The sequence below is a fragment of the Stegodyphus dumicola genome, chromosome 10 (genome assembly GCF_044657685.1).
Source record: "Stegodyphus dumicola isolate Sdum_Otavi_A_Nest chromosome 10, ASM4465768v1".
In the NCBI taxonomy this organism is placed as follows: domain Eukaryota; kingdom Metazoa; phylum Arthropoda; class Arachnida; order Araneae; family Eresidae; genus Stegodyphus; species Stegodyphus dumicola.
This window is the reverse complement of record NC_140777.1, coordinates 86478123-86501583: the sequence shown is the minus strand read 5'-3', so window position 1 is coordinate 86501583 and position 23461 is coordinate 86478123. Positions and strand designations below refer to the sequence as shown.

Genomic DNA, 23461 nt, shown 5'->3' with positions numbered 1-23461 from the left:
AAACGGATAGAGCATCTCTAACACCACGCCTTACTTTTGAGCTCCTGTCAAAATTCGGATCATTTTCAATGAATTGATCCATTATTTCAGTTATGGTAGACAAACTCCTTTTTACAAACGCCATCGAAAGTTCTTTTTGCTCTTCTTCTGAATCACTGCTGTCAACATTTTTGTTTTCTTCTTGTTCAGTTAATTCCTTGAGCTCATCATTAGAAAGACTAGGCGCTGCTTCTTGAATTATTTCTTCGACATCTTCGACATTTACCCCTTCAAAATATGTCTGTACAATACCGCACCAAACAAGAAATACAAGTACACTCTTTCGGATATGTATTTGAAACCTATCGCTGCATAATATTTCGGGGAATCCCCGTATGCTGCGAGCGATTTCGTGGAATCCCCGGGTTGAAATAAAAGAGCGCTAAACCGAAACAGCGCTAAACGAAACAGCGTTAAGCGGGGTCTTACTGTAGTTGAATTCTTACCAAGGATCTCACTTCAATTAGTAGAACATCGTTAAGAGCACATGGGAGGTATGGTTTAATTCTTCATATACAACCATGCAAATCTGATTGAGAGGAGTATGGGTAACCAGTTAATCAATCCAAGTCTGGTGACACATTATCTGCTACGGGTGCCACTTTTGGAGAAAAAATAATGATCAAAGAGAAAGTCTTTGAACAACATGTAACTGCCAGAATCAAAAATTCTAAGCACCCGTATTATTGTATAAATGTCCTCACTGTTATACTACAAGGCCTTATGGAAAGAATGTCTCCAAATCCTAGTTCCCTGCCCTTGCTTTCCTTTTTCTACGGTTTATATAAATGCCGTATTTTATACGTTCGAATCCAGATACAAACGAAATGTCCAATGTATGTTTCACTAACAGTCAAAAGTCAGATCTAGCAATCCCATCCACCAGCTTGAAAAACATAATTTTTTGTTTTTTCAACGAAAATTGGGATGGGGAAAAAAAGAAAACTTGTATCGAGTTCCAAGCGTAAAAAAAAAGTTCAAAAACATTGAGCAGCAATAATAACAGTTCAAATGTTTTGGATATTTCTCATTTACACGCCTTAAGCCGCCAAGCGGTAAAATCCCTAAACACTAGTAGTTCGGTCCGAGGTTCGAATCCCGAGAACGGGGAGTTTGCAAGTAGGCGCTCAATCCCGGAACGAATTCTATTGTTTGCTGGAAGAGTCTAAGATTTATAGGTATGGTACGTGAAAGTAGGGATGAGCTAAGAGGAGAAAGGAAAAGGGATTTTGAGTACAGTAAGACCCCGCTTAACGCTGTTTCGTTTAGCGCTCTTTTATTTCAACCCAGGGATTCCACGAAATCGCACGGGGATTCCCCGAAATATTATGCAGCGATAGGTTTCAAATACATATCCGAAAGAGTGTACTTGTATTTCTTGTTTGGTGCGGTATTGTACAGACATATTTTGAAGGGGTAAATGTGGAAGATGTCGAAGAAATAATTCAAGAAGCAGCGGCTAGTCTTTCTAATGATGAGCTCAAGGAATTAACTGAACAAGAAGAAAACAAAAATGTTGACAGCAGTGATTAAGAAGAAGAGCAAAAAGAACTTTCGATGGCGTTTGTAAAAAGGAGTTTGTCTACCATAACTGAAATAATGGATCAATTCATTGAAAATGATCCGAATTTTGACAGGAGCTCAAAAGTAAGGCGTGGTGTTAGAGATGCTCTATCCGTTTATGAAGAACTTTTAAGAGAACAACGCAAAAGAAAAAGGCAAACAACATTAGATGCTTTTGTCACAAAAAGGCAGAACACTGAAAACGCGGAAGGCTAACTAAATATGACTGACTTGGAATTTTATTTGTTTTTTTTTTTTTGAGAATATTCGTTTTGTTATTTATATTTTGTTTTTATTTTTGCAAGAAATAATAATGTGGTATTAATTTGGGCTTTAAGAAATAAATGTTTGGTTTTATTTTTATTAAAAAAACATACTTTTTAAATTTAATACCTAACCTATTTCCTAGCCATCTTCCCCTAACCCCAATATTTACATGTAACGATAGCCTCGTTTAGCGCTGTTTCGCATTACGCTCTACTTTGATGGATTGTATCCCCCGCGTTAGGCGGGGTCTTACTGTATAGGGAATTTGTGTCGTTCCGGGATTGAGCGCCTACTATGAACGGGCTCCTGCTTTGTGAGGGTAGCTAGCGTTTCGTTAGTAAGTGTATTATTTATTATTCTTATTGATTGTCCGCCTTTTTTTTTAACAATTACAATTTTCTACAATACCTTAAGTAAATAAAAACTTTATAGTTACGTATTGTAACTTCATGTAATACTCTGTTACTTTATCGTAATAACAGTTCTAATAAATATTAAATTTCGTTGGAATAAACAAAATTATGTAATTTCGCCAAAACGTTATGCCTTTAAGCAAATTTTAAATAAGCGTACAATTTTACATTGCAAACACGTATTTCTCTACGAAATATTGTTTTTGTTTCATAAATTGATAAAAATTAATCTGCCCTTAAACAAAATGTTCAATAAAACATGGAGCATAAAAATAAGCAGTGAAATTCCTTCCACGGTTCGGGAATAAGTCAGCGAGCATATCCCTTTTATCCCTATTACCCACTGAAAGCCCATTCCACGCTCTAATTATTTCCGTTGGTAACTATTCCGGAACCTTTCCTTTCTATTCCTCTCACCTGCGTATATTGAACTCGCCCAGCTAACAATAGCAGGCGTTCCGAGATTGACGGTCTAGTGAGGCTGCATGGGCGTCTTCGTGGTTTTCCCATGTGCAACGTGTATACGAGCCAGTTTTCTTCAGAAAGTCCTTCACGAAGGCATCCCTCCTCTTAGGTAGATAGCCCTCCAGGGCTTTGCCATAATGAGATACAGCACCACCATTTACACAACATTTCATTTTTTCTTATGTTAAAAGTAAAATATATTCCCTTTATGACATATACAGTAAGACCCCGCTTAACGCGGGGGATATGTTCCATCAAAGTAGAGCGTAATGCGAAACAGCGCTAAACGAGGCTATCTTAATATGTAAATAATGGGGTTAGGGGAAGATGGATAAGAAAATTGGTTAGGTATTAAATTTAATAATGTTTTTTTTTAATAAAAATAAAACCAAACATTGTTTCTTACAAAAATGAAAACGATGTAAACGAATATACTCATAAAAACGAATAAAATTCTCAGTCAGTCAGATCATTCAGTCTCTATGTTTCCAATTTTCTGCCTTTTTGTCAAGAAGGCATTATGATAGATTGGCTTAATGGCATATTGCGTTCAATTTCGTCGTCAATCCATATAGACAGTCGTTTTTCCATTTCATCTATAATGTTATTTCTAGAACTGGTAATTCTAGTTGCAGAGCTTGACGTAGTTGCAGTTACCGATGACAGTATTTTTTCTTTATTCTTAAGAATTGTCCTTATTGTTGAAGTTGTCAAATTTAATGCAGTACTAATCTGAGATTGACGTTCACCAGAAACTAATCATCTAATCACTTGCATTTTAGTGTCCAATGAAATGCTTCTTCTGGTTTCTTTCTTTTCTTGTTTTTTTATTATCACCTATGATAAAAGCTAAAGATCATAATATTTGTCACTGTATTAATCGTTATAGTATTATATAAATTTATACTTATAATCATGTCAACAAATGTTTCAAATGATAAAAATGCGTCCGTACAGCACCGCACCAAACAAGAAACACAACTATACTGTTTCGGATATGTTATTTGGAAATCTAGCGCTGCGCACAATTTCGGGGAATACCCGTAATGCTGCGAGCAATTTTGGGACATCCCCGGGTTGAAATAAAAGAGCGTTAAACTGAAACAGCGTTAAGCGGGGTCTTACTGTAACTTATTATGTTATTATTTTTCCTGCCTTAGTTCTTGACGTTTCTTTTTTCCCAGTTGAAACAATTTCTTTACATTCTTTTTTTTTTTTTTTTTTTTTTTTTCTGCGATAGCATTTGAAATTTGCACATGGGATTCAAATATGAGAAACAAACACGCAACATATCTCACACCGAACAAAGATTCAAATGTGGGCAGAAGAGTGGTTTCGTGAAAGATTAGAATAAATAATGAAGTTTGATGACCTGAAAGGTATTATTTATTCAAGATGAACAACTGACAATAAGGTATTCGAGAGGTGCAAGGTTTGAAACCCGACGAGGGCATTACGCATTTTTCACATCTTCTGACATAAAAAATTCTAAATGACTCTATACTGGCACCCGAACTAAAAGATGGTGGACGATAATTCATCACCACCAGGATTTGGCGTCTGCTTCTTCTCATCCCCAGTCGCCTTTTAAAAGGGGGAGTATATGAGGCATTTTCTCCCTCCTTTCGGCATGCCATCGTGGTGTAATTGGAAGCATATTTGACGCGTATTTGAGAGGCCCAAAGATCGAATCCCGGCGAGGCCACTACACATTTTTCACATTTCAAGCTTCCTAATGACTTTAGAAGATTACTACAAAAATCCCACTAGTTCTTTCACATTAATATGACAATTTATTTCTTATAAAACAATATCCTGAGAACTAGACACAATAATTTGAAAGCTTATTATTAATATTCCGAGAATTCAAATATTGTGTCATCTTGTTCTGAGAGATTATTATTGGGTGAAAAATCTAATTTCATTCAGTAACAAGTCACATAATTGCTACGATGGATATTCTTAAAAGCGAATTTCTGAAAAATGTACTTTAAACTCGGGGGGGGGGGGGAACATTTAATCTGATGCTCCACTTTTAAAAAGATATTTAATTCATTAATCTTTTCCAATTAAATAATTAATCAGGCTATCTACGGAGGAAAGTCCTAAGAGCTTTTCTTACTTACGGAAATATAAAAAAAAAAAAAAAACTGTTTAGTTGTTCTGCAGATTATTTGAAAAGGGAAAAAAAGTTATTTTAACATCGGCAGATTTAAATTATTTCATCTTTTTCATTCTCTAAGGGCATTATGCTCTTCAAATAAATTGCATTTTTTTTTGTTCCCCGATATGTGTTATCGATTTTATTTCGGAGAGAGCAGAAATTACTCAGAAGTCGAACTATTAATACAGAGTCGTGTTGTAAAGTTTAAATATTTATTAAGCCGTTACTTTTAAATTAGTCGATTTCGACCATTCCAATTTTTACGATAAACTTACTTTACAACAGTGCTTCGCAATCTTCTCCCTTTCTTACTGCCTGCTAGAATGCTGCCCCCCCCCCAATAAAAGTATCGATTCAAGCAGCGGATTCCAAAAAATATGCGAAATTGGAAAAAGAAAATATTTTACTTCACAATACTACAAAAGTATATACAAATTTGAGTTTTAAGAAATCTAAAATGTACACTGCGCCTAAAAAGGAGGGACAGTTCTCTACCCCCCCCGTTCTACTGGGCCGATTGACGAAATTCAACTTACGTTCTTCCTGTTTCGACTTAGAATATATATAAGATTTATATATAGTTTTGTTCTAATAGAGGTATTTTGACACAAAAATCGGACATTTTCTGAAATGACATTCCAATTTGTTTCATATTTCCATTCTACGACTCAAATTATGCCACATTGCAAAGTTTTGTAAAAATTCCACAAGTAGTTTTTTAAAAAAAATTAGCTCTCAAAATTTTAGCTTCTCAATTTTAATCGAATTTGATACCTATTTATTAATATCTCTTTTTTAAAATTAAACTTGCTTGATTCCTTCTTCGAGAATTCGAAATTTAGGCTTAATCGAAATACAATTCGCACATTTTTTACGATTTATTTTTAAAATACTTTTTACAAATACATTTTAAAATTTTTCGAAAAACATTTTGAATTATAACCTAAAAAATTTTCACCATCATCTTAAAGTAGATGTATTTCTAAGCATAACTGCAAAAAACTAGAATTTTTTTATTCAAAATTTCCTAAGATATGCATGAATTTATATTTTGGAGGCGTTTTCAAGTTTGGCATATTCGTTATAAGAGAAGCGATAATAACGCCAAATGTGGTTTACGCACTTTGTTAAAATTATTTGATAATATGAACGATGACCATTTTCCCGCTCGTGTCCAATGAAAAAAAGGAAAGGAATTCCTCCCCCCCCTCAAAATGGTAGATTGTGAACAATTACAAACGTTTCCATTCGTATTTCCTATGAAGCGACGGACAGTTACAGCCATGACTTCTCCGGGATTCGAACCCAGGCCCTTCGGCATAGCAGTCAGCTTCCCTGACCACTATATGGACTGGGCGGCAGGAAAGGAAAATAGGTTGCTATAAATTAAGAAGTAAGCCAAACTGGCGTCTGTTCTTAGCGAAATGCGCCAAGATAAATTTTTGAATTGCTCCGTAAATTTCGCACCAAATTTTACAAAATTTTATGTTTATGCATAATTTGAATCGTAGAATCCAAATATGGAAAACAAATGGCATGCCATTACAGAAAAAGTCCGATTTTGTGTCAGAATACCTATATTAGAACGACGCTCTCTCTCTCTCTCTCTATATATATATAATGTTGTATGATCTTAAATCCATTTAGTGCGAAAACAAGTTATTACTACTTGCGCAATTGCTGCAAAGTTAGTTAATAAATATATAAAAATATATAGAAATAAATTATATATATATATATATTTGTAATAATAAAATTCCATAGTCAAGAATACACTTAAAATTCTAACTGTATGTTCTTTTCATTTTTTGATGGCGACGTTCTCTTATTTGAAAGTACGTGGAATTAAATCCACAGCCCCGTAGTCAAGTTGTTTTTCCCGCCTTTTCTACACGTACAGTTATAGAATGTTCTCGAGATATTTAAAGCGAACTGGATTCGCTGACGAGGCTGACGTCATTTCTTGGAAGCTCCGCCTTTCCAGAGGTTATAAAAGGACTCGCAAAGGAATATCGGGGGCTTTTTCTTTTAATGCACGATGCAGTAAACTTCATACAAAAAGTTATTAGTAATTTTTTTTTATTTACTCCGGATATCTGATTTTGTAACTGCTATTTCTCCTGACCAATAATAAATGGATCCTGTTTTTTAAACTTATCGTCTGATAATTTAAGCTACGACTACATTTATGATTCTTCAACAATCTATTTATTCCTTACAAAAGCTGGTTCATCACATACAGTATATATATATATAATATATATTCTAAGTCGCGCTTTCGAGACATGAAAAACGTAATTTGAATTGCGTCAATCGGCCCAGTAAAACGGGAGGTATAGATCTCCCCCCTTTTTTTCCCCGCGCAGCGTACTTTTATTATTATATTTCAGCTTTATTTTTATATTTCTTTATTATTATATTTATTAAACTCTTGAAATAATCCCTTTCTCTTTACGCTTGCTTTGATTGAAAAAAAGACTCTGAAAAAGGTTTAAAAATTTTAGCTGTTCCAATGTACTAGGCAATTTTTATTAAATTATATGGGTGAAACCAACCTTATTTTATAAACTTCATGTATTAAATTTTAGACGTAACTTCTGAGTAAATATATGGGTTAGGCTATATTGTATCAAATTTCTCAAAAACAACAGAAAGATACCGATTGCTTGTTGTAACCTTTGAATTAAAAAAAAAAAAAAAAAAAAAAACCAGTTTTCTGTACAAGTGAACAAAATATGGCATAAATAAGGTAAATTTAAGATCTGGGATTTTTTTTAATAACGGTATTCAAGCCAAAGGCTTGAATATAAATGTCCCAGCCGTAGTTAATGGTGGGATACATACATGTCCCACACGTAACGATCGACTTACTATAAGCACACCTATTATTCTGGAAAGGTTTATTGTATGAAACAGATTTTACATCGTATGGTACATGGTAAAGCATTCTTTGTATAACACAACATGACACATTGGGCAACTCATATTTGTTCTTTTCTCTACGTTCATTTGTGTACAAAGAGCACAGCGGTTTGATTTTCCAACGACTGGAAGATGATCCTGAACATTCAGGAGATTTTAAGTATTTTAACCAAGCAGTAATTTTTAAACTTTTAGTGGGACACATATGTTGTCCCGTTAGAAGTCAGAGTTAAATAACTGTGCAATAACAGTAAACACATAGGCATTTACGGCAGCATATAGTATGGACAACAGGCAGACATTAGTAAGCCCTCAAAATAATGTGTTTGTTCTGTTTGGACGCACTCTTTTGAGGTGATGCGTTAAGGCTTTCATAACATATGCCAATATGTGCAATGGGTATAGTGTCTTAGAGTATGACTGAACTTATGCTTGCCCAACACGACGTCTTGTTAGAACCAAACTCCGTCCCAGGGCGCATTTTACCGATCTTAGTTATTCCAAAGCAATGTCCATTGAGCATCAGTAACAGAGCTTGTTCTATTGAAAGCTTCTACTTCTCCAATCCTCAACTGCATCGGGAAACATATATGGTTATATTAAAACCAGTATCACATCTACCATCTACCCTCAACGGCTCATCGAAAGAAACATTTCTGCATCGAGAAACATATGGTTATACTAAAACCTGTATCACATCTACCATCTACCCTCAACGGCTCATCGAAAGAAACATTTCTGCATCGGGAAACATAATACGGTTATACTAAAACCAGTATCACATCTACCATCTACCCTCAACGGCTCATCGAAAGAAACATTTCTGCATCGGGAAACATAATATGGTTATACTAAAACCAGTATCACATCTACCATCTACCCTCAACGGTTCATCGAAAGAAACATTTCTGCATCGGGAAACATAATATGGTTATACTAAAACCAGTATCACATCTACCATCTACCCTCAACGGCTCATCGAAAGAAACATTTCTGCATCGGGAAACATAATACGGTTATACTAAAACTAGTATCACATCCACCATCTACCCTCAACGGATCATCGAAAGAAACATTTCTGCATCGGGAAACATAATATGGTTATACTAAAACCAGTATCACATCTACCATCTACCCTCAACGGCTCATCGAAAGAAACATTTCTGCATCGGGAAACATAATACGGTTATACTAAAACTAGTATCACATCCACCATCTACCCTCAACGGCTCATCGAAAGAAACATTTCTGCATCGGGAAACATAATATGGTTATACTAAAACCAGTATCACATCTACCATCTACCCTAAATGGCTCATCGAAAGAAACATTTCTGCATCGGGAAACATAATATGGTTATACTAAAACCAGTATCACATCTACCATCTGCCCTCAACGGCTCATCGAAAGAAACAATTCTGCATCGGGAAACATAATATGGTTATACTAAAACCAGTATCACATCTACCATCTACCCTCAACGGCTCATCGAAAGAAACATTTCTGCGAATTTTCGTGTTTCGGATGATTAGTTGACTTACGCTAAAACCAGTTCTTTGGAGAGAGCATATGAGGCATATGAGTATGACTGAACTTATGCTTGCCCAACACGACGTCTTGTTAGAACCAAACTCCGTCCCAGGGCGCATTTTACCGATCTTAGTTATTCCAAAGCAATGTCCATTGAGCATCAGTAACAGAGCTTGTTCTATTGAAAGCTTCTACTTCTCCAATCCTCAACTGCATCGGGAAACATATATGGTTATATTAAAACCAGTATCACATCTACCATCTACCCTCAACGGCTCATCGAAAGAAACATTTCTGCATCGAGAAACATATGGTTATACTAAAACCTGTATCACATCTACCATCTACCCTCAACGGCTCATCGAAAGAAACATTTCTGCATCGGGAAACATAATACGGTTATACTAAAACCAGTATCACATCTACCATCTACCCTAAATGGCTCATCGAAAGAAACATTTCTGCATCGGGAAACATAATACGGTTATACTAAAACTAGTATCACATCCACCATCTACCCTCAACGGCTCATCGAAAGAAACATTTCTGCATCGGGAAACATAATATGGTTATACTAAAACCAGTATCACATCTACCCTCAACGGCTCATCGAAAGAAACATTTCTGCATCGGGAAACATAATACGGTTATACTAAAACTAGTATCACATCCACCATCTACCCTCAACGGCTCATCGAAAGAAACATTTCTGCATCGGGAAACATAATACGGTTATACTAAAACCAGTATCACATCCACCATCTACCCTCAACGGCTCATCGAAAGAAACATTTCTGCATCGGGAAACATAATATGGTTATACTAAAACCAGTATCACATCTACCATCTGCCCTCAACGGCTCATCGAAAGAAAGAATTCTGCATCGGGAAACATAATATGGTTATACTAAAACCAGTATCACATCTACCATCTACCCTCAACGGCTCATCGAAAGAAACATTTCTGCGAATTTTCGTGTTTCGGATGATTAGTTGACTTACGCTAAAACCAGTTCTTTGGAGAGAGCATATGAGGGTCAGAGCTTTAAGTGAAACATTTTTATCTCTGCAAAATGTATCGCGTGGCTAGAAGGGAAAATGCAACGAAACAAGTTTCGGCTAGGAAACTTCCAGTGGTATGAGAAGAGAAGCTCGTTTCTCGGAAACGTTTCTCCAAATCAAAGAACGAGCATATAAAGAAACAAAGCTCGCATAGATATATACCAGTTTGACTACTTCGCCGCTAAATCGTGGAGGGACCAATTCTCGTCGCCAAATCGCCAGGTGTGCAGGATATTGAGGCATATGGTACAAAAACAAAGCTTTCGTTCTTAATCCTAGCAGTTCTTTATCCTAAACTCATTGTTCATTAGCTGTGATAACTCCATAACTGTTGATACCTAGATCTGTGCGTATGTAGATACGCCACACATGTGCATTCTGGCCAGGTTGCCAACTCAAGATTGGTAGATGTGTACAATATGAGCCACGCTGTAATTTTAAGCAGTGTGTTCGTAAATTGACATTTCATGAAACACAGATTATGTTTATAAATTTTGCTTCGATTAAATAACTAAACCCTCCTTCCTTCTTTCTCTGATGTTTTCTTATATGAAGGATTCAAGAAATTCGAAAACATTCCAGAATTTGGATTTGACTCTACAGAAAAGAAAGGCTCTTTCCGCTTTACATCTTCGTCCGTAAGAGAAAATTCGCTTCGATGTTCTTTCAGATATGAGCCGCCCCTTATATAAAAATTTACATGCATCCATTTTAAAATGACTGGGGCATGTAAGAACGTCTGTAAATCTGAATATACCTATACTTATCAACGTGCATGCACATATACATACCTAACAATAAGAATTTTAAGACAGAACTTACATCTTGGATGAACTTGACAACATCTCTTCCAATAGACAAAGCTTGGACAAAGGTCCTCGTGGCAACAAATGACCTCTTGATTTCGACTGTCAGTTTCTTTGGAACGTCACCAAAAGGCTTTAGTTGGTCCATCTGCTGGCTAATGCAGTTCAGATACATTTCACTGAATGTGTACTGACTATTCAACACCTGCAAAAAGAAAAAAAAAAAAACATTAAAGCAGTGCCTTTACATCTTTTGTATAATGTACTGAAACAGATAAAAGCACATTTCGAGCTCGAGGTTCCCATCATTTGCCATAAAGTAAATATCTGGGGAACTGGAAACACGGGCATTTAGTTGTTGTTTTTGTGTCCAGGGCAAGTGCTAAGAGAAAGAGAGAGAGAGAAACATAGGAAGAAATGCGGACAAGAGGTCAAATAGGGCCAAAAACATGAAGCACTGCCCTGGCCACATCCTCGATTCTGAAAAGAATGTCTCTGGTCAAGCCATTATCAATTTGAAAGAGGGCGGCTGCGACGGCAGGACAGACCAGGAAATGCTGTATGTCCAGCTGTATGTTCGGGCAGTTAGTTTTCCATTACATATAATATGTATGCTTACCTAATACATACCGCATTATACTTATTTTAACCTACTAGAGTTTGTCATTATTTGTATATTAATCATGCATAGTTAACTGCAAGAACTTTTTCCGTAGCATTCACCAAACAATTACCTGTTCAATGCTTGAATCCTAATTTTCTAATCTTTTAAACTACTAAAAAATCTTGACTCTCTCTAAAATTGAACATTTAAATCTTTTATTTTAAAATGACACATGAAATGCTTTCAATCACTTCAACATTTAGCGGCAAACATATGATTGCTCATCATCTTAATTTCAGCAAAATACTGAAGAAATGCGTTGCGAGAACTGCAAGTCTGTGTATGAGATTTATGAATATTTAGGTAAGAGTATGAAAGAAAAATATTTCGAAGTTAAACGCAAAACTAGATAAAGAAGCAATCTCAGACTGAATTATATAAAATCTCAACAATTTTGAAGCCGCCTAACTAACATAGGTCTTTCCTTTTAACACTTTTTTTTTTAAAGTGGAGAGTGTGAGACACTCATAAGAACAGTATTAGACAGCTTTGAATTCGAAAGACATTAATAAAAAATCTGCATCAATTTAACGTTGCTTTTTTTGCCTAACTCTACATATACTGGAAGAATCTGAAAATGAAAAATTCTGAAAATAGATAATTTTAACAATAGTCAAAATTAAATATTACTCTACCAAAGACTGATTATAAATTTAACGCCTGAATTTCTTTAGATTAATCACTAAGTATTCGCCTGCGAACCAAGAGGTTGGCGGTTCGATGCTAGCAGATGGAAACTATGGCATATCCAGCTCTTATCGATAGATGCCGCCACCACCGAAACATGAAAACCGTCATCGCAAGTTGCTACGTGAAGACGCACGAGGCAGGAGTAAGATTTTTATTCAACCCAGTTCAATAATATAATTAAATAAAATCTAACAGCTTTCAGATATTAAATTAAGCGTAAAAGGGCGTTTTTTCATTTACATATACATACACGTTTCGCTAACGGCTAACGGCTCTTTAGGCTAAAAGTATTTAAAAAAGCATATCTTTAGAATTTCCGATAGAGATAAAAATATTTTATTTCGTACAGTGTGTTGCCACTACTCGCTTTGAAATCGTTCAGTTTCTTAATCAACAGTTCGTTAAAAGTTAAAAAAAATATGAAATAGATAATAAAACGAATTCGAAATTCAAGATTCGGGCTTTCACGTACCCATATTCGGATGGAGGACTACGTTGTTCAAAATTGGATGGCTCTAGGTACAGTTGTTTTTTCACGAAGCGACAAATATACATACATTCATGCAGATTCTTCATTATTTAATTTCTTTCATATAATACATGGCGATCATATTTATTGGCAAGAGTCTGGAAAGTGATACAGCCGTTTATAGTGATTCGACGCAAAATGCCGTTTCGAGACAAACAGCCCTTCTGAGATAATAACGAAAATAATTGTGAACATTCGTTGTTGTTGGGTGATGTCTGACTTATAGTTAGCCCAAGCCTACGGAGTTCCTCGTGGCAAGGAGCGCAAGATACGCCTGCCATTAGCAACAGCCTTGAGCACCTTACAGGTGACAGTGCGATTTAGGTCCGTTCTACCCCCCCCCCAAATTTTTGATGGAGAGCACCCGGGGGGGGGTAAGGGGTCCGAGGGTCTTCCACCTCTCTTCTCCTACAAGCAACCTCTCGAAAGACTTTCGGTTCGCCACATATTTAGAATGCCCCCATGCCGCACGGACACTATATGCATTTACAAACATCCATGCCTTCACCGGAATTCGAGCCCGGCCGCTTCGGCATGGCGGTCAGCAAGATTAGCTACTATACCGGTTGGGTGGTCTTTGATTTGTAAAAACGTGCATTGTCTTCTAAACACAATAAAGCAAAGTGCAATAAAAATAAGTTATGTTTGCACATATAGTATATTGCACTGCCACATACGATTGCAATTTGCAATTTTATAACTTTTATACGTCATTCTGTATCAGCAAAATTAATACAAAATTTATTCCGATTTAAAAACTCAAAATGATTTCAAGTTAGAGAACCTGAAACGAAAATACATTCGACAAAAACAAGTTTTTAAAAATGAGATTGAGGAAAGTCCGATTTAGCATATTTTGCAATGATTCAATTTTAAAAATAATATTTTGACACCACCGATTTGATTCCAACTGCCTCTTGCGAAGGAATTTAAATGCGTTTCACGCTTTTAGTTATCCCTAACAGATTTCGCAACAAAATCTGCATCTTATTAATACATCGTTTACACTTTCACGAATTCAGAAGTACATATTATAAAAGACTTAGATATTTTAATTAAAATTGCCTCACAATACATCACATAATCAGCTGCACTGATGTCCTAATGTTTAATTCAATAATTCAACAATTATCATATTATTAACTAAAAACGCTGCTAAATAACTTACAAATAGTACAAGGAACAGATTGCTTAATTAACAATTTTTAAGACTCTTCCAACTGCTAACATATCGGTTATACGTGATAACACGAAGGTCATTATTGTGCTCCACCTTTTCTTCAATGTAAAGAGAGAGGGGATAAAAAAATTATCCTTTTCTCAAACGTTACCACGCAAAATGATTTAATTATATCAACCTCTCCAGGCTTCAATTTTTTCCCCAAATATTCTGTGTTTAACATTTACATTTTTTGTGCTGCAGGTTTTTTTTTTTTTTTTTTTTTTTTCTGCAGTAAAGCATGCGTCTTAAAAATATCCGACTCATTATATAACGCATATATTTTTTTTTTTTTACCGCTGTATTGACTTTATATAGCATAATTGATCACATGAAGCTACTTTTATACAACGTAACTGGAGACAGCAGATGCTGAGTAAAGCTTTCCCTTTTAACATATTTGGTTTCTTTTTCATTATTAATTAAAAAGGCTAGGATACAAGAATGGTTGAATTACTGGCGATAAAGGAAACTGAAATTTTTAATATTCACATACACATTTTCCTTTTTTTTTTTTTAACAAGAGTATATATTAATTGCTTGTGTAGCTGAATTCTTTTTTTCTCCCCCTTAAAATGTACGAAACTGCCACCAGTAAACATGACACAGGATTTTCAGAAAAACGGATTTCGACATCGAATCTGGTAACAAACAGCAAACGCTTAAAGTATTCCGTACGAAGACAATCAAAAACGATGAAGAAAATTAAGGTGTAACTCTAGTACTCAATTTGTTCTTAAAGGTATTGTTGCGTTTTTCTTTCTTCTGACACCAGTTGTTAAGTTATATTCTTCCTTCACGTTCGTACGGGGTTTGTAGATTTGGAGTGAATAACGACGACACTGGATGAAGTATCGAAACACACTTTATCGGCCGGTATTAATCAGGACAGCTCAAAACACTTTTACAGTCGTCGAAGATCTACTATAAACACGCTGGAACAATTAGCGACACAGCCTTCAGGTTATCAGGCTATTACGGTGGAGACAGCTTCCGACTCCGCTTGGTCGTTCTCGAAACTCCACGTACTCTCGAGACTCTCCACGCTACAACTCGCGATGCACTCGACGACACACGAGCACAGCTCCCGACTCTTCGGTCCAGTCGTTCCCGCAGCTCATCACGCTCTTTCGACGATGCACTAACCGCGATACACTAACAGACTCCTTCGGTGCACTAGACGACCCACTCGGCACTCGCCGTCCGACTGCTAACTCGATCGACTCCGCAGGGATTGACTCGCTAGACGAGACACACTCTCTGAGACACACTAACTGACTGCGGACCAGCAGGGTTTCTATAGCTTTCGGCTTGTGTTCGAGAACTTTCTGGGCTAAACCGGTAAGAACTCGTTCCAGAAGGTTCTCCATCCGTCCATGGTATATCGCAAATTTTGCCACCAAATGGACGAGTTCTCGCCAAACGTTGCAATCCTGCCTTCCCTTGCCATTTTACGGCAAACCTAAACCTGCCTTGCGGGAAAGCTATCTTACCGCGCCTAGACATTTCGTAACGGTATTGTAGAGACATTAGGTTTATTATGTTCGCTAGACGAAAATGGAGCCAGAAAACTAAATTCTTTGATGTACAGAGGCTGTTCGCACATTTTTTAGGTAATAAAAAATCGTTTGCTGCAAAAGAAGTAACTGCAATTGTACTATGTTTTGAAAAGTCAAAATTATCGTCTGTGGCTTGAAAGTTTTGTTTTTATTCAAAATGGCGAATTTAACAAAGCAGTGGTTCGAAGGCTACATTTACGCTGTTTCCGAAGAGAAATATGCATACTCCGTTATCGAAAAACGATGTGAGAGTCATGGTTTTGTAATATCTAAAGCGTCGATAGGTAATATCATCAACAAGAAAGGAAAAAAAAAGTCAAATTGGAGCCTCAAGTGGGACAAAAATTCCAAACAAATATCCAAGGAAAAAACAGACATCTTCGACTATTGCAAAGGTACGTTGTTTAATGTTAAAAGAAAATCCCCCTAGTCAAAGGACAGTTGCAAAATCATTAAAATGCTCGGTGTCCACCGTAAACAAAATGATAAACGTTGATTTAAATCTTAAGAAAGCGAAAAAACGCAATGTGCATCGTCTTCTTCCAAAGCATATCGCTCAACGCAGGACACGCTGCAGAATTCTATATGAGAAACACTTATCCAAGGAAAAATGGAAAACAATTGTCACAATCTATGAAGCATGGGTGCATTTAAATGATTGTAACAAAAAAAAAAAAAAAAAAAAAAAAAAAAAAAAAAAAAAAAAAAGCCATTTATTATCATAAAAGGGGAGAAAAAAATTTAAGTACATGGTTCAAAGAATCAAAAGAAAGTTTTTCTACGGGATTCATGATTGTTGCTGGTTTTTCTTATAATGGCAAGTTAAAAATAAAGAGAGTGCAAAAATTGTCAAGATTAACATATTTTATCACCAATTTTTCTGAATGAAATACCATCGCTTTACCCACAGTGCCATCCATCTGTGAGACTCCATCAGGACAAAGCTAGCAGTCACACATCAAAATCCACTGTAAATTTCCTAAAAGAAATGGAACAAAAAACTGGTATCAAGGCCATACCCTTCACCGATATCCCTACTCAATCTCCCGATGTGTCACCTATGGATTTTTGTGCTTTCGGACTTTTAAAAACTGCATTATCCAAACGTTATCCCAAAACCCTAACAGGGCTTTGGAAAGCTGTTCGGGAGGAATGGGATAGAATACCTCTTCTGCCGCTTCAAAAGGCATTATTATCCTGGAAATTGCGGTGTCGAAAGATAGTTGAGAATAAGGGATGTCAAATAGAATATTTAAAACACATGAATTTTATGTAATTTAGTTTTGTGAATACAATATACATCGTCTAAAAAATGTGTGAACAGGATCTGCACATATGCTGAACGTGAGTGAGTGAGCGCCACCAAGGAAGACCACTGACCTGGCCTTTACCTCACAGTGTGTTATCTTCCTGGCAGAAAACATCTACTCTCTGCTCCATCCTGCTCCGGGAACGCAGCCGAACAGACAGCTAAGAGTCTCGTGTATGGATGTTGTTGTTCGGGGTAAGAGTATCCTGTTAGGAACTACTTAAAATTAAGCAAAGAAGCAATCAAAAGACTGTTAAGAATCGCTGTTCGAATAGACAGAAACTGGTGTTAGATAAATCTGCCTGAATTAACTGCCATGCATTTTCTGGACTTGCCAAATGTCTATGTGCGGATGCTAAACCTGATTACAACTGTCATATATTTATTGGGCTTTTGTAAAGTCGTTGGTCCTGCATTAAAGGAAGACGTAACCTATTAAATTATTGTTAAGTCTTTCCTTCATGCACGTATCTGGGGCTGCATATTAGAGAAGGAATACTTTTAAACCTGCCAGTCTTTCGTTTCTATGACTCATCACACTTGTTTCAAAGTAGCATCAGAACAATCCCACGGAATTCATCGTGGCAAGTAAGGCAAAACTGCACCTGTCGCTGGCAAGTCTTCAGCACCATACAGTTTGATACTACGATTTCCCTCCACTAAGGCTGTACAGCTCACTTCCGCCCCAATATTGATGGAGAGCACCCCGGGGAAGAGGGGTTCCAATGGTCTCCGACCCCTCTTTCTCTTCCATTAACCTCTCAAGAGGACTTTCGGCTCATCGCATATTTAGAGTGCTCCCATGCCATACGTACACTATATCTATGCCTTCTCCGGGTTTTGAACCCGAACCCTTCGGTATGGTAGTCAGGTCGCTAAGCAGAACCCAGTCTTTTTTGGATGAAATAGTAGTAAAGTAAAGGAAAAAGTAAGTAATATTTTCGTCAAATTTGATTGGTGGGGAATTTGAAACTTGGACGCAAGATTATTAAAAAAAAATCGCAAAAGCATAACTGATAATGGAGGAACACGTCTGTCAATTATCAAGTAGTATAACCGAACACAATATATAAGGGTTTAGATTATTTTTAATAATAGTTATTTTGGCCTATTCTATCACTCCCTGTTTCCCTCGCCAGTATGTGAATGAATTAAAGTGGACGCCAGTGTATTTAACCTGAAGTAGAGAAAAAGTTAGTCAGAGCGTGTTTCCGCTATTAAGTGCGCACGCTGTTATTCCTACTAGTTGTTTGAATTTTGAACCTCGGCTTCGCATTCTTACCACCGGAGTTAATATCACGCCGGTATAGTTTTCTGAATCAATCTGCAAGATTAAATTGTGTAACCTTGAATTACTAGCCTATCTGTAAACTTAGTTGGTTATCTTTAGTTTTATCGCCACAAGTGGATGGTGAATCTTGTACGCACGTACAACCGTCATGACTGTAGATAAATGTGTTCAATAGAAGGGTGTTTTACATCCTTGCCCTGTTGTATTCATCACCTAGTCTTGGCGATAAGTCGCTACACAGACTTTTAAGTAGATCTAGTAACAGTGTACGTTAGCCAAGAAAACCAGATCTTACAAATATACGAGAAACACCGTGCAGATGACGATACGCCAAAATAAAGCTGGTGCACTCCTGATGAATCCGGGCCCACCAGCGGGCGAGCGGTAAAGTCGCTGAACACTGGTAGTTCGGTCCGAATCCCGCGGAACGGGCTGGCTGCATGCGCATTTTCGTGGTTTTCTCCATGTGTAAAATGTATACGATCCAGTTTCCCTTAGAAAGTCCTCCACGAAGGCATCCCTTCCCTTAGGCAGATAGCCCTCGAAGCTTTGCCATAATCACATAGACCATGACGAATCCTTTTCAATGTTGCGATCAGAGAGCTTTCGGTATCCAGTAATTAGAATATTACACTCCAGTTAAAAAATTGTTCAGTCGTCCTAAAAATAAATATCTTATAAACAAATTTTTAAGTAACAGTGGCAAACAGTTCAGTGGCAGTGTTCATTATGAATGGAATTTAAATTTTATTTCTCATTCATATCATATTCAATGCATTAACACTTTTTAAACGAATTTCAATTAAATTAATAACATTTCAACGACATATTTCAAACAATATTTTCCTCGCCTCTCGATTTTATCATTCTGGGCAAATATAATCATTTTTAAGCTGAGTCTGTACTTTCTTTACAACACGCACAGATCGATTGGTAACGGCAGTCACCGCAACACAACGTCTCTTCATGCAACAAGACATTGAGTTGCTAGCTCTTAAATTTTCCCGCACGTGCTTTACATTTGCATAACTATCTGGTCTTAGGGAATACGTGACGCGAATCAAATAGAAACCAGACTCATGTTTAACTTAATTGTAAGTAAAATTTAAAGTAATTCTCAGCAAGGGAATGGACGCGCTTTAAAAGCTTTAAACTTGGACGTGATGGTGTTTTGTATAAAATTATAAATTAAATGGTACTTAAAATATTTCGTATTACTTCTGAATTTTTAAAGACTCTTACGTGGATCAATAATGATAGAATTCTCAACTTTTTGGGCACCTTCTGGCAACGCACGGATGATAACAGCCAAGGAAAACTATCAGCAAATGTGTGTTTCAATGCTGACGTTATTATTAAGATATATTCGTGTTTGTCTGAAATAATATTCTTGCTGTTTAACAAATCACAAACAGTTAAATGTCTAAAGGTAGGATCCCTTCGTAAAGCACTTTTTAAGGAAAATTAGATAGTAGTCACGTCGTAGAGAATTATCGCATTTTCCTGTGCGTGCTCATATGATGTAAGCTGGTAACACGCACAACTAGTATTGGAAGACCCGGGGCTCAAATCCCAGCAAGGACACAGTTAATTCTAACGTGGCTTGGCTCCGAAAAGTATAAGAACGTCTCTACAGTGGCGTCAGATTTAAAAGGTATGGTGGACGATAATTCATCAGCGTCTGGATTTTGATCGACTGGGTTTATGTGGAGGAGAATGTAAGGAATGATCCCATTCCCCCGTGCGCATAGTGTAAATGGTTAGCACGTCCGGCTAATGCTGAAAAATTCGTCTCGTTAATAGCAACATTGATTTTTGACTTTCCTTGGCTTCGAAAAGATACAAAAATTCTTTACACATTATACATGAGAAAAACAATAAAAATTCTCTTTCAAACTAGCTCGCTCATCGGGAATAGAATTTAGGTCGCAAAACCGAAATTCAGTGGTCTTATCCATACTGCCATGGGAGATGAAATAAATGATAGCTCAGCTAATTTAACTACAGAATTATGAGATTTGTACACATAAAGTTTATATTCCAAGGGGTAACAATGTATTCAGTAGCATACAGTTTACGTTTAAATACTGCACTGCGTCATATTAACAAGTAACACATTCTAATATCTACCGTAGTTACGTGAAATCTACACAATTAAAATCTGTGGGTGTCTGTCTGCTTGTGACGTCATCTACTCCGGAAAGGCGCGGAGGTGAGTTTCGAGAGAGGTACTCCTCCCCCTTCCCTTGGATTCCAAAAATTCGTGGGGGAGCCATTTCGTCATCTTCGAACAACTTTAATGTGCCGAGTTATTAATTACGAAATCTGAAAACGCTAATATTTACACTCATTGGCAACAGCCTCGTGCGCTGTAGATAAAATAATAATAAAACAATGATTAAATGTTTAAAAAAAAAAATTAAATACACACACACACACAAAAAAAAAAAAAAAAAAAAAAAAATCTGAAATGTTTCAGATTTTAAATTACGTCCAAAGGGGCGTTTTTTAACATTTTGTGTGTTACCTTTCTTTATTAAATATCATGTTCCTCGCACTTAAACCATAAGATCCAGTGCAACAGCAATATCGCAAAATAGTTTTAAAACGAGCATATCTTTAGAATTTCCGATACAGAGACTCACGCGCTGGAGATAAAAATGTTTTTTCTGCACAACGTTGCCATTGCTCGCTTTGAAATCCTTGAGTTTGTTAATCAAAAATTCGTCAAAGTTTTAAAAAATAGGAAATCGATCATAAAACAAATTTCAAATTTCAAATTTGGTCTTCCACATGCTCATATTCGTTGGAGGATTACGTTATTCAAAATTCGATGACTCTATGTACCGTTGTTTTATCACAATACGAGAAATATACATACATTTATGCAGATTTTTCATTATTTAATTTCTTCAAATATAATGCAGGACTCTAACATTTTGTGGCAACAGTTTGAAAAGTGAACCGACATTTATGAGTCCGACGCAAAATGCCAAAACGAAACTAATAGTCCTTCGGGATTCAAATCCCTTTAAAACGTAGTTTGTTACTAAAAAATTTGTAAGTTTCACTATGTAATAAAAATATCATTGCCAAGTATTAAACATACACTAATAGTTACTAGTAGTTAATACTATTATTTAAGGTCATATTCTGACGTTCAGGAAAGCACGCGATTAAAAGTGACGTCATTGTATGTCGAAACTGTTTCGTTTACGACAGCATTTTGAATAAATAGCTGCTGTTGGCAACGTCTTTGATTCTGGTTAGTATAATTGACACGATTTATTAATGCCACGTTAATTCTTTTATTGATATTGAGAAAATGTTGTTATATTACATTAAATTTAAATCATGATGTCATATGTATACGTATTATCCTGAAGTATCAAAGGTTTTTGTTCCCTGGTTTGGCAACAAAAAAGTTATTTACGAATTGGTTGTTGCTTGGAAAGACTGGATTGATTTCACTCATACTGAAGCGTTTGTATACATTTTTACTTCCTTCTACAAAGTAAAAAGGAAGTATTCTAATCGCGAAAAGTTTCAGGCAGCATATTTCAACGAAAGTATCCATTTTGACCGCTACTGAATGTAATTTAACGATTTTTCTTTTGCGTAATATCTGTATGTAAGGACAGAATAAAAGACTCTTTTCTTCCAAAAAAATTATAAAACTGCTTTAAAATGAATTCTGAAGAGAATTTTTCGTGGCGTCTGTACGAACGTACGTATCTCGCATAACTCAAAAACGAGTAGCCTCGGAACGTTGAAATTTTGTATATAGGATTGCTATAACATGTAGATGTGCACCTCGTATTTTGGTTGCAATCGGCCGCACCAAACGTATATAAATATACGTTTGGTGCGGCCGATAATATATATATATATATCCACTCTGTTACCCGGCTCAGTAATCTCAGTTTCTTTACTCTTATATTTTTGTAAATTGTACATTTTTTGCTTTAAAAATGATTGAATTATGTTGTTCTTATCTTCCGGTTAAGAATTTTACGCCTTTAGTTAATCCGCATGCAAAAATTTTAGAATTATCAGACTTATCAACAATTTTAAAGATGTTTAAGTGCCGCTAAGCCAAATAATTTTTTGATGGCGGCCATTGCTTGTTTACATTTGAAACAGCAGGATAATGGATTTGTTGCCAAACTAGAGCAACTTAGCTTGGCAACAACAAAGATAACGCCTTCATTTATTATTGCGAATTAAATCATGCTTAATCCTTTCTGGAATTTTTTCGGGGAAATAAGTGTTTAAGATTTACTTCGTAATTTTTAATACAGATATTTTGAGTTTTTTTGTATTTTTGCCTTGTCATGAAATGAGAACTGAATTAATTGAATGAGAAATACTTAATCGTCTGTGAAAAACTGTTTCTTTTTTTGTTTTGTTTGCTTAATTTCTTTTATACATCGTTCTAGCTTTATTATAGTATTTGAAAAGAACATTAGGCAACGATTAGATAATTCTTTAAATGATATAAATTTCGTGCAATGAACGAAATATAATTCTGTTAAGTGAACCTAGCGCCAGAGTGTCACTATGGTAAACAAACAGTGTGAATTTTAAAGAATGCATTTATTCTATTGTGGTTTATGCGCTGTCGGCGAAGTAGATTTAATTCAATCCAATAAGTTTAAATGAGATGCAAGAAAAAAGTGCGCATAATTTAATATTCCGTACAAGGAAGTCATGTGGTGTACACATCAGATTTTTTTTCAGGTGTACATAGAACTTATAAATTTCAAAGTGGAACTATGGCTACTACGTGGAACATAAATCTTATAAATCAATGACCAGTATACTTTAACGGATAAACTTAATTATATAATTTTTACCAAACCTCCACTTTGACAAACTTTACTTTGAAGTTGCGCTAATTAAAATTACTGCGAAACCAAATGACCACAAAGAAATTTTACTGCCTACGGCAGTGGGCGGTAGGTATAAA

General features: G+C 36.1%; 1 protein-coding gene and 1 long non-coding RNA gene across 2 annotated transcripts in view; one reads left to right on the top strand and one right to left on the bottom strand.

The window, feature by feature from the left end:
* The window catches only part of LOC118192072 (glypican-6-like), a 419518-nt gene that overhangs the window by 108378 nt on the left and 287679 nt on the right, over positions 1-23461 (bottom strand). The window contains exon 4 of the mRNA XM_085825209.1: positions 11248-11436. Within this exon, the coding sequence (XP_085681335.1) occupies positions 11248-11436 (189 nt within the window). The remainder of the gene's footprint in view (positions 1-11247; positions 11437-23461) is intronic.
* LOC118192071 (uncharacterized) overlaps positions 1-23461 on the top strand; it is a 296284-nt gene that overhangs the window by 190514 nt on the left and 82309 nt on the right. The window lies entirely within an intron of this gene.